This window comes from Triturus cristatus, chromosome 3_2 (assembly GCF_964204655.1).
Source record: "Triturus cristatus chromosome 3_2, aTriCri1.1, whole genome shotgun sequence".
Lineage (NCBI taxonomy): Eukaryota > Metazoa > Chordata > Amphibia > Caudata > Salamandridae > Triturus > Triturus cristatus.
In genome coordinates, this window is record NC_140584.1 from 916,458,393 (window position 1) to 916,472,009 (window position 13,617).

General features: G+C 43.5%; 1 protein-coding gene across 1 annotated transcript in view; it reads right to left on the reverse strand.

Moving 5' to 3' along the window:
• TEX14 (testis expressed 14, intercellular bridge forming factor) overlaps nt 1–13,617 on the reverse strand; it is a 1,549,829-nt gene that overhangs the window by 529,862 nt on the left and 1,006,350 nt on the right. The window contains exon 17 of the mRNA XM_085647123.1: nt 7,175–7,441. Within this exon, the coding sequence (XP_085503249.1) occupies nt 7,175–7,441 (267 nt within the window). The remainder of the gene's footprint in view (nt 1–7,174; nt 7,442–13,617) is intronic.

The following is a 13,617-nucleotide window of genomic DNA, read 5'->3' on the forward strand; positions in this document are numbered from 1 at the left end:
CCCAGACACAGCGTTCCCCTCCACCTCCACATTCTATGAACTACTTTGATCAGCAAAATACTCAGTCTACACAGTGTTACAATGATGATTACTATGTTGAAGGTGAGAATGACGGTCTTCACGCTAACTAGGACAGCCATAGACAAAGTGAGGGAGTTGTACCGATTCCAGTAGATCAGAATGGGCCTTATGTTAATGTCACTACGATGGGTGTTTCAGAGCCATTTCTTTTAGATACTAGTGCGATGAGAAGTTCTATTATTCACTCCAAACTCCCTGGGGCACCTTTGTCCGGCTTAACAAACGAATCCGTAGGATTTTCTGGCACCCCAGTTCATAGCCCGGTCTCTTGTCCTCTGCCTATTTCACTTGGTTCTTATGATTTGGAAGCTCCGCTTCTTTTAACGACTGGTTGCGGCGAAAATCTGTTGGGTTTGGATTTATTGAAAAGACTGCATGCAACGATATATTGTTCTCCTTCTGGTGTACATATCGTTTTGGGGCAGAAACTGGCTTCTCCAATGTATTTGTCTAAAGATCAATTTCCACCTGAATTGCTCTCTCTCCCTGCAACACTTTGGGCTACGGGTCCAAATGATGTTGGTTGTCTTGAGATCCCACCCTATGTTGTTACCCTCAAGCCCAATGCTAAATTGCCACGCATCCCTCAATACAAAATTCCCAATGATGGTGAAAGAGCACTTTTTGCTATTATTTATGATTTGGTTCAGAAGGGTGTGGTCGAGCAGACAAGGGGAAATGTATGCAATAGTCCTGTTCTTCCGGTTCTTAAACGCACTGATCCTTCTCAGCCTCCTGTTTATCGCTTTGTTATTGATCTCCGGGAGGTTAATAAAATTGTTGTACCACGGTTTCCGGTTGTTCCAGATATCACTGCCCTGTTAACTATGGTACCTGCCTCGGCAGCTTGGTTTTCTGTTTTCGATCTGAAAAATACTTTCTTCAGCATCCCCATTGCTGAAAAGAGTAGGGATATTTTTGGCTTCTCTTTAGGAGGCCGAAGTTTCCGGTTCAAGCGCGCACCCCAAGGCTATTGTGAAAGTCCCTCCATCTATAGCCAAGCTCTGAAATGCCAGCTTGATGCTTTTCCTTTGCCACCAGGTGCTATCCTTATTCAGTATGTGGATGATTTATTGATTGCTGCTGATTCAGAGGATATTTGCAAAAATGTGACTATTGCACTATTGCGTCACTTGTCTGACCTTCACCATAAGGTTTCACCTTCTAAATTACAATATGCCCGCCAAGAGGTTACCTATCTAGGTCATCTCTTGTCGAAGGGGGGAAGGCGACTGACCCCAGAACGTATTCAAGCAATTGCACAAATGTCTGTGCCATCCACACAAAGAGAAGTGCGTGCCTTTCTGGGCCTTACCTCTTATTGTAGACGGTGGATTCCAAATTTTTCTTTGTTGGCTAAACCTTTGTTGGCACTCACTTTGAAAGACACACCCCAACCCCTTCCTTGGACTGATGAATGTCAGAAGAGTTTTTCTGATTTACGTGCTGCTCTGTGCTCTGCTCCTGTGTTGGGTACTCCGGATTACAGTAAGCCCTTCACGCTCTATGTCCATGAAAGAGAGGGTTGTGCGTTGTCAGTCTTAACACAACGATTTGGCGACAAGCAGCTGCCATGTGCCTACTTTTCGGCTACATTAGATCCAGTAGCCAAGGCATTGCCTAGTTGTCTTAAAGCTACAGCAGCAGCAGCAATTTCTATTCGTCAATCTGCTGAAGTGGTGCTTGATAACACTCTTATTGTCATGGTACCACATGCAGTGGATACCTTTCTAAATAGGACAAAAACGCAGCATCTTACAAGCGCTCGCTTGTTTGGGTATGAACTGACTCTCTTGGCTAGTCACGTGCACATCAAACGATGTAACACTTTAAATCCAGCCCATTGTTACCTCTTCCAGAAGAGAAAGGTATTCAGGAACAACATGATTGTTTTCTCCGTACTGAGGAGGAGACAAAAGGTAGAATTGATTTGAAAGATACACCACTAATGGACCCGGATGGGATCCTATGGGTGGAGGGTTCTTGTTTTAAACTCCCTAATGGTGAAACAACTTCAGCTTACGCTGTTACCACATTGCATACAATCGTGGAGACATCAGACATAATTCAGCTCAGGCGGCTGAACTGATAGCTTTGACCAGAGCATGTGTGTTATCTAAGGGGAAGAGAGTGAATGTATATACCGACAGCCAGTATGCGTTTGGTGTGGCACATAGCTTTGGTCGCTTGTGGAAGGAAAGAGGATTCTTTACCTCCCGCGGTACTAAAATACAGCATGGTCAGTTGGTAACTGATCTTCTTGAGTCACTTGCTTTGCCTACCCAGATAGCAATCATAAAGTTTAGTGCGCATAAGAGGATTACTGATGATGTTGGTCGTGGTAATGCTTTTGCGGATGAGGTAGCGAAAGAAACAGCCAGAGATGCTATGAGTCGCATGTATGTTGCAGGCCCTGCAAATTGGGTCAAGGAAAAAGGAATGTGTGAGGATACAATAGAAAGTGTGAGATCGATTCAAGGAGAGGCTACAGAGAAAGAGTTGAGTAAATGGAAAGAGAGTACAGGAATGTTAGATGCGATGGGATGTTGGATAGAATTGTCAGAACATCACCGTTGGCTGTTACCAGATGCCTATGTACTGCCTGTAGTTGCTATGGCACATGGTCCAGCCCACATCAGTGCGAAAGGAATATGTAAGCTTCTGGCTCCAGTGTGGCTGAACGAAGGGATTCCAAAATGTGCAGATAATTTAGTGAAGCATTGTATCGTTTGCTTGATGCATAATCCAGGCAAGGGAACCCCAACTCCAGCAGGTCATTTTGCTCCCCCAACATATCCTTTTGAGGTGTTGCAAATTGATTATATTCACATGGAACGATGCAACAATCTCAAATATGTTTTGGTGGTGGTGTGTGCCTTCTCCAGATGGATAGAAGCCTACCCCCTGAAAGACAACACTGCTTTGTCCACTGCCAAAGTTCTTCTGAAAGAGTTCTTCCCTAGGTTTGGTTTGCCGCGCATTGTCTGGAGTGACAATGGAAGTGAATTTGTGGGCCAAATTATGAAAAAGGTGTGTGCCGGTCTTGGTATCGTCAAAAAATTCCATGCGGCGAACCATCCCCAATCAGCGGGTTTGGTAGAGTGCTATAACGGCACTCTCAAACTTAAGCTTGCAAAGGTACAGGCTAGCACAGGACTTGCCTGGCCCGATGCTTTACCTTTGGCTCTCCTATCCACTAGAACAGCTGTAAATTCTCGTTTGGGACTCAGCCCATACGAGGTTGTTTTTGGGCGCCCGGCTAATGTTTGGGGAGTCCCTCGCCCTAAAAAGTATTCTGACATACAGTATCCAATGCTGATTGATTACTTGCATGACCTCACCACTAAATTACGTGTTCTCCACCAACAGGTTCGAGACGCTTTACCAGAGGCCTCCAGAGACCCAGGTCATTCTATCCAACCGGGAGACTGGGTCTGTGTGAAAACTTTTCAGAGGACAAGGAATTTGGAACCTCGTTGGAGGGCGCCTCGACAGGTTCTTCTAGTAACACGTACAGCAGTGAAGGTCGAAGGGAAAAAGAACTGGATCCATGGAGTGCACTGCAAAAAGGTGCCCTTACCCTTGCCTTTTGACCAGTGGGTCCGTAAGGGTTTAGGTGATTTTGAGGGCGAAAGGGTCCCTCGGTTTGTACCTTTCAGTAGTGCACACCTAGATGGAGCTCGGTCTGAAAAAGAAGATGACGACGTTTTACAAGAAGCAGTACCGCCACATCTCCGATTGAACACTACAGATCCACAGACACTATTTCAGGACCAAACTGTACTGAACAGAACTCGATATAATTTAAAGCCTAGACTGGTCAAGGACACCTGAAATTTTCATCTCTTTCGTGACATGTATCATCTGTCCAGGTTGCAGGGGCACGGTAAGAGTCTTGGTTCGTGACCTGTATAGTGGCTAGGCCCCCAGGACTTGCAGTGTCATAGGACGGCTAATAATCACAGCCAAGTGAGTAAGGAAGATTGCCGTGAGCAACAATTTTAGAAGATGGATGTCAAATTGGGAAAGAATAATATGAAGGAAGAGATGAAAAAGAAATATTGTAAATTAGTGTACAGTCAATGTGGCATAACGTTGTGTGTTCTTATGTTTTCTAGTATCATATTGGCTTGTATAGGTTGGATTGTTCATGTTATGCAGCACAAATCTGTTCCTACTTCTATTTCTTTGCCTTTTCACTCTACTATCTCCCCACACCAATTATATACGCTTCCCCAACATGAACTAATCAGGAGATCAGAATATTTTAACAATTCATTTGTCCAGTTATTGCATCAACACCAATTGGTAGTCAACACATACGACTGTTGGGTGTGTGGACTTATGCCTCATACCACAGACAAAGGGATGTCAAATTTAGCCCTTCCATTTTCTTATGAAGGTTCCGCATGGGCCTATTTTGTAATGTTTTCAAATGCATATCAGAACCGATTTAGACGTCCAGCTGGTTCATATGGTAGTGGACAAGATTTTAGTCATAGTTCTCTGATAAAAGGAATAGTGGCTATGGCTAGAATTGTGGAGAATGGTAAGGTTCCTGTTGATGAAAAACGGGCATATGATGCTTGGAACGTGACTCGTTACGCCACTAGCCTTACAGATAGGATTAAACAGGGAAAATCTCCACCAATTTGGACTGTGCCTCATCGAGGTAACTTTTGTTTACAAATAAATGGCCAGACTACTGACACTGGACAAGGAAAGAGTGTTTGTTCCCATACATACATTCACACATCTCAGAATTCACCACCGTTAGTGCCATCCCAGGGCCCGTATTTTGTCTGCCACGATAGAGCCTACACGTGGCTACCAACGGATTTTTCAGGAACGTGCTATGTAGCCTTTCTTCTTCCCCCCTACATGCACTGCTCCTTCGGGAAATCACAGAAACAGATATGGCAGAGGGTTTATTGATTCTAAAGACACGGCAGGACAAGAGGGAGGTGATTTCCTTAAAGGATTTCTTCCTTTTTGGGGCCCAATGGCCAACAGTAGAAACATGAGACAATTGGTTTGTGTTGTTGAGACTACCATAGATGTCACTGTGGGAGCCTTGAGTAATCTCACAGCTGAACTTCAAGCGGATCGTCTCATTACATTGCAGAACCGGATTGCTTTGGATGTTATTCTTGCAGATCGTGGTGGAGTTTGTAAATTGATCGGATCTAGCTATTGCATTTATATACCTGATGACGCCCCTTCGGTATACCAAGCCATCTCCAAATTACATGTGATCTCCGAGTCGATTCATCAGGACGAATGAGATTGGTCTTTGTTGGAATGGTTTTGGGGATTACTGTCCAAATGGGGATGGAAGGTATTAACATTCCTTGGAGTGGTTTTGGCCATCTTTTTTTCCTGTTGTCTCTGTATGCAGTGTGGCCCCGCCATCTGTGGTCTTTGTTCCACTATGTGTGTCCCAAGAACTGTGCCACGGAAGACGGAGAGCATTAAAATGATGTTGCGGCAACAGCTTGATGACCTCATGGCCATTGACGTCGACTCAGATTAAAATGAGTCTGTGTGTCTTGCCTGAGTAATGGCAAAAGGAGGGTCTGAGGTAATTCAGTTTCCGATCTCGTTCGTATTTAGCCACCATTTTGTGTCTTTCTGCCATTTTGTGTTGCCCTCACTTAGGCGGCACGGTGAACGAAGTGTTGTTTTCCCTCATCCTACTGCAACGTGTCAAATAACCTCCTGCCTCTGTTTATAGCTGGTGTCAGGGTCCGGCCGACTCCACTAATCCTCGTCTGGTCTGACTGATCCCTGTTTCAACTATCTGTTGGTTCGCACCATTCTTTCCTGACTTTATCTTATCCTCTGACCTTCGCTATTCTTTACTCGTATTCTCTCATTTCACAACTGTCCTCTGGGCCATACAAATGTGTCCTGCCACCTGCAAGTCGACTTATAAACACTACCACTGATTATCTTGTGGGGAAGGGTGACAAACACAGTTGGGAGAGGGGCTTATTTGAGTTACTTAATATCTTGTTTTCACATTCTTCTCATTGGTTGACCCTGTATGCATTGGGAGTGTTCTTTGTGAATATGTATGTTATAAAAGATTGTGTGCCACGATGTAAAGTGGCAGTCTCCTAAGAACATACCGAGTGTACTTCTGGGACAACTGTACTTAGCTGCAGCTAATAAACCCTATCTTCTACGCCTAACGGAGTGTCTCGTGTCTCTGTTCGACAAAGCAGGTGAACTCAGGAGATTAAGGCATACCCTGCGCCGCCAGGCCCTTAAGGTCTTGGTTCTTCAACTCCTACCCAGTTGTGGGGTGGCATTTGTTAGCCTAGTCAGGTCCCACTTCCTCCTGTCCCCTCGTCTGTAGTGCTGAACCTTGGAGTACAATTTGATAACAGAACATTGTTTTTGTGCTCATGTCAATGGTGCTGTGTGTGTCTGCTTTGGTCTTCTAAAATCATTAAAAAAATGTTTGCATCTGCTACCTGAGCAGTATCAGAAAACGATAGTTTGTGCCCTGGTCACATTCCATATGGACAATGCAAACACTTGATTTGGGGCCTGCCAGCATACTAACTGAGAAGACTACAATTAATTCAGAATGTTGCAGCTCGACTTCTATTGAAAGAGTAAAAATAAAGTCATATCCAGCATCATCTGAAGGAGTTGCATTGGCTTCCCACCAAGGAGAGAGTCCAGTTTACAGGGCTCATGCTGACTCACAGAGGCTTCCTGCTCACCATGAGCGAAATCCTCTAGAAAAAATATATATGAATTATTTTAACAAAGTTAATCAGATTCAAAATAGAAGTGCCTTTGGGAGGGAAAACAAACTGGGAGTAGAAGCTAAGCAGCCCCATTTATCTACAGCAGTGTCATTAATTACAGGCATCTCCACTTGTTTGACAAGTTCTTGGGGATACTTAAGAAAAAAAGAATTGTGAAGGGAAAATAAATGAATTATCTTGCATTGAAATAAATATTGGTACATCTACATACAGAAACATTTAACAGCAGTTTATAAATAAGCAAAATGCACAAACTATTTGACAAATAGCCAAATACACAAATTATTTGATACCCGGTAGAGTAGATTTACCTGCAAAACTTCGGAAAAGGTTCTCCAAGTCAGTATCATCCACTTCAGTCACAATTTGATCGTATTCTTCACCAATTGTATATTTGTTCTGTCCACTGTGCCATTCTCTTATCGGCCAGTAATCTTTCTTGTAGGTACTGGGAATAGCTGGGATGAATTCATTATCTTCCATATCACTTCTGGAGTCACGCTCTGTCAAGGCGTATTTAGTCAAGATTCCAAACGTTTTATTATCTGCTTCCTTTTCTGTTATTTCTTTCCTTTTGGCTATACATTGGAGAAAATAAATTGCTTTTAATTCTGCTTATTGGTGTTTCCTGGTCTTTGTGGCAGGATGTGGTCTGATTAGACATAACCTTTGGAACTTCTTACACAAAGTTGTTACTTGATCATGTAAAACAGTTTCAAGGAATATAAGAAAGAAAGCAAAGGAAAACAGGGCAAATACACTTACTTGTAATCTTGCTCACCAATAATGGAAATGTTCCTTGAAGCATTATGCATTGAATATACAAGCCTGTCCACAGGCGCTATTGACATAACATCGTCAAGTTATTCATCTAACAAATTAAAAATGTCACTGGAGTAAAAAAGGGGGTCGAAGTTAGATTTCTGCTACCTTTTCATATTAAAGTAATTCAGAAAAAGACATTTAGGAAATGGAGCCCGATAGGTAGTACTTTCCAAAAGTTGAAGCTTGATATTGAGACTTTAACGCAACCAGGCACTTCAGAATCCCATCATGCCCTGTACTGGCAGTTACTTTCGTTCATTTAAGGCAACTATAAGATACATAATGTATACGGATTACCATTCTGATGTAATCACTAGGAAAGGACTGAGCTGTTTGTGAATTTAATGAAGGTTCCCATGATGGAAATTGACATTTTCTTCCCCTCTAATCCCACAATGGGAATGTTCACTGAAGTCATATATGTTAAATACAAAAGCCTCTCCACAGGCTAAATTGACGTTTTCTTGGTGTTTTCATTTAAAAAGAAATCAATTCAAATTAAAAAGGTCACTAGTGTAAAACAAGAATGTTAAGACTAGATTTTGTGAACACTTTCCTTTTTGAAGGAAGACAGAAAAGGTGATTAGAAAACTGAAGCCAGATAGGCTGGCGATGTTTGACTGGCAGCTTCAGAATCCTATCAGGCCCTGTACAGGCAGTTGTTTTAATTTGTTTTCACTACCACAGAATATACGGATTGCTGTCCTGAAGTTATCATTGAGAATAGAGTCGTTTTTTTACAAATCCAATAAAATATACCATGAGGAAAACTTCTTCACATCAAAGAATCATTAACAGAGTAAGTCCATCCCAACCAAAACAAATGAGGAAACAGTAACAGGATGGCAACCAGTGTTTAGGAATGAGACACATGGATACTGCAGAAAAGCCAAACCGGCCACTTGTAAAATTCAGAGTAAGGGAATTTGTTTAATGAAGCCAGAGTTGTTGTTTCTCCACTTAGGGAACGTAGCGCAGGATTTCAAGGCAGGGGCCATTTAGCCTTTAAATGTGCAGTCCATCTGTAAATGGAAAAGACTGTGGGTCTGATTTATAACTTGCCAAAGAGGGAACTCGTTTCCAACGGTGATGGCGTTCCCTCCCTGCCAAGATTGCTGACTGATTTAAATTCGGGCAGACTAAAGTTTGACTCCGCTGTGGTCATTTTCTTTAGAGGGCATGACGGAGTAAGGGCCATGAAAGGTTTGGCTATATGTTCACCCGCCTAATTTAAATGGGCCAACAAGCAGCTGTTTTTCAATGTCTGTCGCCACCAGGAAAAACCTGGTGGTAAGGGGTACTTAAGAGTGCTCAGTGTCCTTCCTCCTGTTTGTTTTTTTCCGACGGAGTTGCCTGTCAATGCTTGAAATGTCTGAGGTGCCAGTGGACATTTCATAATTTGGCATCGGACACCTCCATCAGGGCGATGGAGTAATTTATTAACTCTGCTAGGAAAGGACTAAAATTTACAAGCTACTGTTTGTATATTCTGATTTCCATACTTCTCTCCAAAACAAAATGTAAAATGGACTACAGTGCCATTTGTTATGATTAGAATTTAAATTCTTCTTAACTGGGTGACTTATTTCATGTACTTTTGGAACCTGAGGGAAACTGTTGATATACATTATGGTTAGAATTTAAATTATTTCTAAAAGAGGACTTATTTTATGCATCTTTGGGAACTCTGGGACACTGTAGAATAAATAATACATTTTAAACTGTATATGAACAGGTTTTAAAAGCATCTCTAAACACATAGGGATGCAGCCATGGGCCCGCACACACACACACACACAGGCATGGCTGGCATCACTGCCTCATATTCTCAGCAGGCAGAGCAGCACGGACTGTGTACGATGCCAACAGCACAGCAAGCTGTCAGAGCTGGGGTGTGCAACAGAGAGGAGTGAAAAGTGCAGATAATGGCAGTGACCTAGCTGTTCACAAAAACAGAAGTTAGGATGGTGTCCCTGAAGTACATATTTATCATACTCTCATTAGAAATGTAAACCATTTACTCTGAGAACTTACCATAATAGAAGGGAGATTATCAGGAGCAGAGATGTAAGGCAGTTGCCTAATTAAAATAAAATGTAGGAACCTATTTCATCACAACCCTATTTGAACCACCACTTCTGAATAGACCATGCATTTTTTTCATTGAAAGAACTATCACCTCTTAGCATGGCTACCACTCTTTTAATTGGACAGTGCCAATGCTTCTAAGCAGGGGAATCTTTAGTGTACTGTGCATCCCGGAAGACACTTACTGACAAATGTGACATCAACACAAAGTGGCACACACACATAATTTTTTATGTTCTAGTTGACAAGGTGCCACCTAGCCCAAAGACAGCAGGCATTGCCCAGACAGCTGGAGAAATAATAAAAAATAAAAGATCGAAAAATATATAATAATGAATATAAATATAAGTGTAATGCACTAATGATAGATAACTGCTGAGATGCACCTACATTCACACCACCTCTCTGCACAAACTCTTTCTCTGAGTGAGTTGTGCTATTTTGTGTCACACTTCCCCTGTTCAACACACTGTGTGATCCGAGGTAAGTTAGCAGATTCACTGTTACAGTAAAATAAACAAGCATTGGCATAGCCAAAAGGTCTCGCTTTTGTGATCTTATAAGTATTTAGTTATGCAACTGTTGCATTGCTAAACACTTATAAGGTCCCAAAGGCGAGACCTATTGGCTATGCCAATGCTTGTTGTAAAACTGGGTCTAGGTCTGACATGCAAAACACTGTCTAGGAGTTAGCTACACCCACACTCATTTGTGTGGCTTGGGTTATCTCAAACTCCCTAAGCAGGGCTGTTAGAACCCTCCATGTCAGCAAGACCATGTTGCTAGAACACAACACGCAGAATGATGTGGCGTGAAAACAAACAGTTGAAAAGATCAGTCTTACCAATGTGGGATGATCATTCAAGCAAATGCCTATCTGCCCGATATTGGCAAATATGTTGCTAGCGAGAGCCCTAACGTCGAAGAGCTCACAGTGAGAAGCATCTCTGTCTAATGGCCCTGACTGCAGCCTCACCAAGGCCGGTATCTGCAAACGTCTGAGCGAGCTGGAAGGAGAGCTGAAGCCAGACTGCCAAGTTCTTCCCATCTCCCAAGTGAAATGTGATAAATGTAGACTGGTTGACATTGTACCATTGTGCCATTATTTAATAACGTATTTGCAATAAAATATGCAACTTGCCATCACTCACTACTTATTGCGTAAGAGTGCTTCAGTGTGTATTTGTTGCAGAACTGCACTACAGTGTTTAGAGGTTGGTATGGATTATATTTTTGAAACTGCGAGATGGAATTAGCCGCAGTAATGATATTTCAGGAAGGCTCCTGTTTCAAGATTGTCAAATATAATCCAGCTTGCAATTTATTTTTCAGAAAGTGATTGAGCTGAGGGTCGAAGTAGCTGATGTTTTAATGTGGTTGATCTGTTACGCCTGCCTCTATATTATCAATTTGTACCTGCCCATAATGCATGTTTCTTGTGAGTCAGCTCTGGGAAGGGTATTTTTGGCTCCCCTACTTTATGCAGGGTGGCGAGAGAGCGCTTGCATGATAGGAACCTAAATACTACAGAGGCAGAGAAGAACCCGCTCTTGCGTGATTCATTACGATTTATATATTTAGGTGTTCATTGAACGCACATGTATGCTTTCCTACTATGCAAATTAATATCAATATACAGCAGAAGAAAAAAATATTAAGAATCACAAATATGTATGTTTAGAGATAGTCGTCCCTGGGTGGAAAATGTCTTAATTGATTTTGTCTCGAAAAAAGTAGTTACCAGGCAAAATATTGTTTAACCCCTTGAGTGCCCCGCCCTTTCCCCCTCCTGTGCCGGGCCTTTCATTAGCGGGCGGGGTCCATGACGAGATAGTCTTGTCATGGGCACAGCGCAACCGCGCTCCATGACAAGACTATCTCGTCATGGGCATAGAAGAGGTTAAATTGGTCTATTTATTTCTATTAATAGTAAACAAAAACATTAACATTTTCTTCTAATAATGTACTTGTGCATAGTCATTAAGAAGAAGTTTTTGGGATCATATTGTGAGCGTCTCTCTTGAAAGAATCACTAAAGACAAGCTCGGCCTGCACTGTGATACAGAAGGGGTGTCAAGCTTCACAACGAGCTGACGAGGAGGAATCCTTCCTGGCTCACGGGCAAGAAATAGGGACACAAAGATAAACAAGCTAGTTGATGCTCAGTAGTTTTGGGTGTGTTATAGCATGCAAATATATCATATGCAGTTTCACTGATCGGTATTTATGCATGTGATTAAACCGCACGCGGAAACACTTGCAGCCGGACATAGCGAAATTAACACATAAAAACATGCAATCATTTTGCAACACTTGGGCTTGTAGACGGGGCGTCAGCATTTGCCATCTGCAACCTCGGGACAGCAACTCTCTAAATGTAGGAGTGAACATGCAAAGTTGTATGTGTGCACATGTGCCTCTGTGTGTTTGTGTGTGTGTGTGTGTCTGTGTGTGTGTGTGCGCGCGCGTGCCTGTGTGTGTGTGAGAGGGATGAAGGGAGGGATGGCAATGGGCATATGGTATAATGTTGTTACAAAGATAAACAAGCGGCCGTGCGGCCGCGAAAGTGATCGTGATCAAACATCAAAGCGGCCGTGAAAGTGAAAGTAATTGCGGAAAAGCATGGCGCGCGCGCCCGCGCACATGTACTGTTGGTCTAGGCTGGCCTGGTAGCACTTTTTTGAGCCCTCTCAATAAGTCTCGCCAGACCAGCGCATGCGCTGGGTCAGGCGAGACCTAAAAAGGAAAGCCAGCCTGAATGGACAGGGCGAGCGGCAGCACTCACCCGACCTCCAAACCAACTCTGCGCAACAAAACTCGGACAGACACCCCTGCTACACCTCCATTCCAAGAGGTAAACGACTTGGCGCGAAGCAGCTCCGCATCACGGAGCCAACTAGAAAGAGGGAGGAGGACGATGAGACATCCGAGAGGTGCGAGACGTTCAACTGCATCAACATACCCATCAAGCTTGGGCACTCTGTCCGCAAGACAGTGAGCAGAGGAAGGCTTCCCTCACAAAGTGCTCCGGACTAGAGCCCAGGGGAACATGAACACGACAAGAATGGGGCCGATCCACCGCGACACATCTCCTCCCCCCACCCCACGAGGTAATGCATAACAGGAAGCAGCCTGCTTTGTGGAGCCGACTAGAGAGGGGGCGAAAGACAACTAAGCAATAGGAACACACAAGCCGTTTGGCCGCAGCGATCTGGGGGAGAGCAGCGAGATATCCGCCGAGCCGGAGCGTCCTGCCATTAAGAAAACGAGCAGAAAAAGGATTTCATTAGCCAGCACGTCGGCCCAGAGCCCTGGGGATGCTATCACGTGAGGGAATAGGAGGGTTGGTTTACCGCTGCCCGGGGGTCCGTGACAAGGAAGGAACTCGACGAAAATGCGGCTTATAGAATGTAGGGGAGATGCCGCTACCACATAAAAAGCACAAACAAACAGGAATAAGGTCAAGTAAATAGATTAACTCTGCTTGGCCTAACCACCTCGCAACAAACTAGGCTGCACCGAAGAAACAGACATAGTAAAAGCAACAAACAATATTAAACGGCCTCAGCTAACGACTATACCTAAAGCTGCCAAATAATACTCGCCACAACGTTTAGTACTCCTTCCCTTTGTGAAAAGTGAGCAGCACGTACGTGGCACAGAACAAGAACCGCAGGCCCATAAGCAAGAAGGCCCACCAGAGGAAACCGCCTAGGCAGGTGGTGGCTAGTAGCCGATGACCTAGAAAGCATAGAACACAAGAGCCACATTCATGAACACAATGACGGGTGGCAAGGGGGAGTGCATTCCAAACTAGCTTAAATTTTACAGATTATCGGGG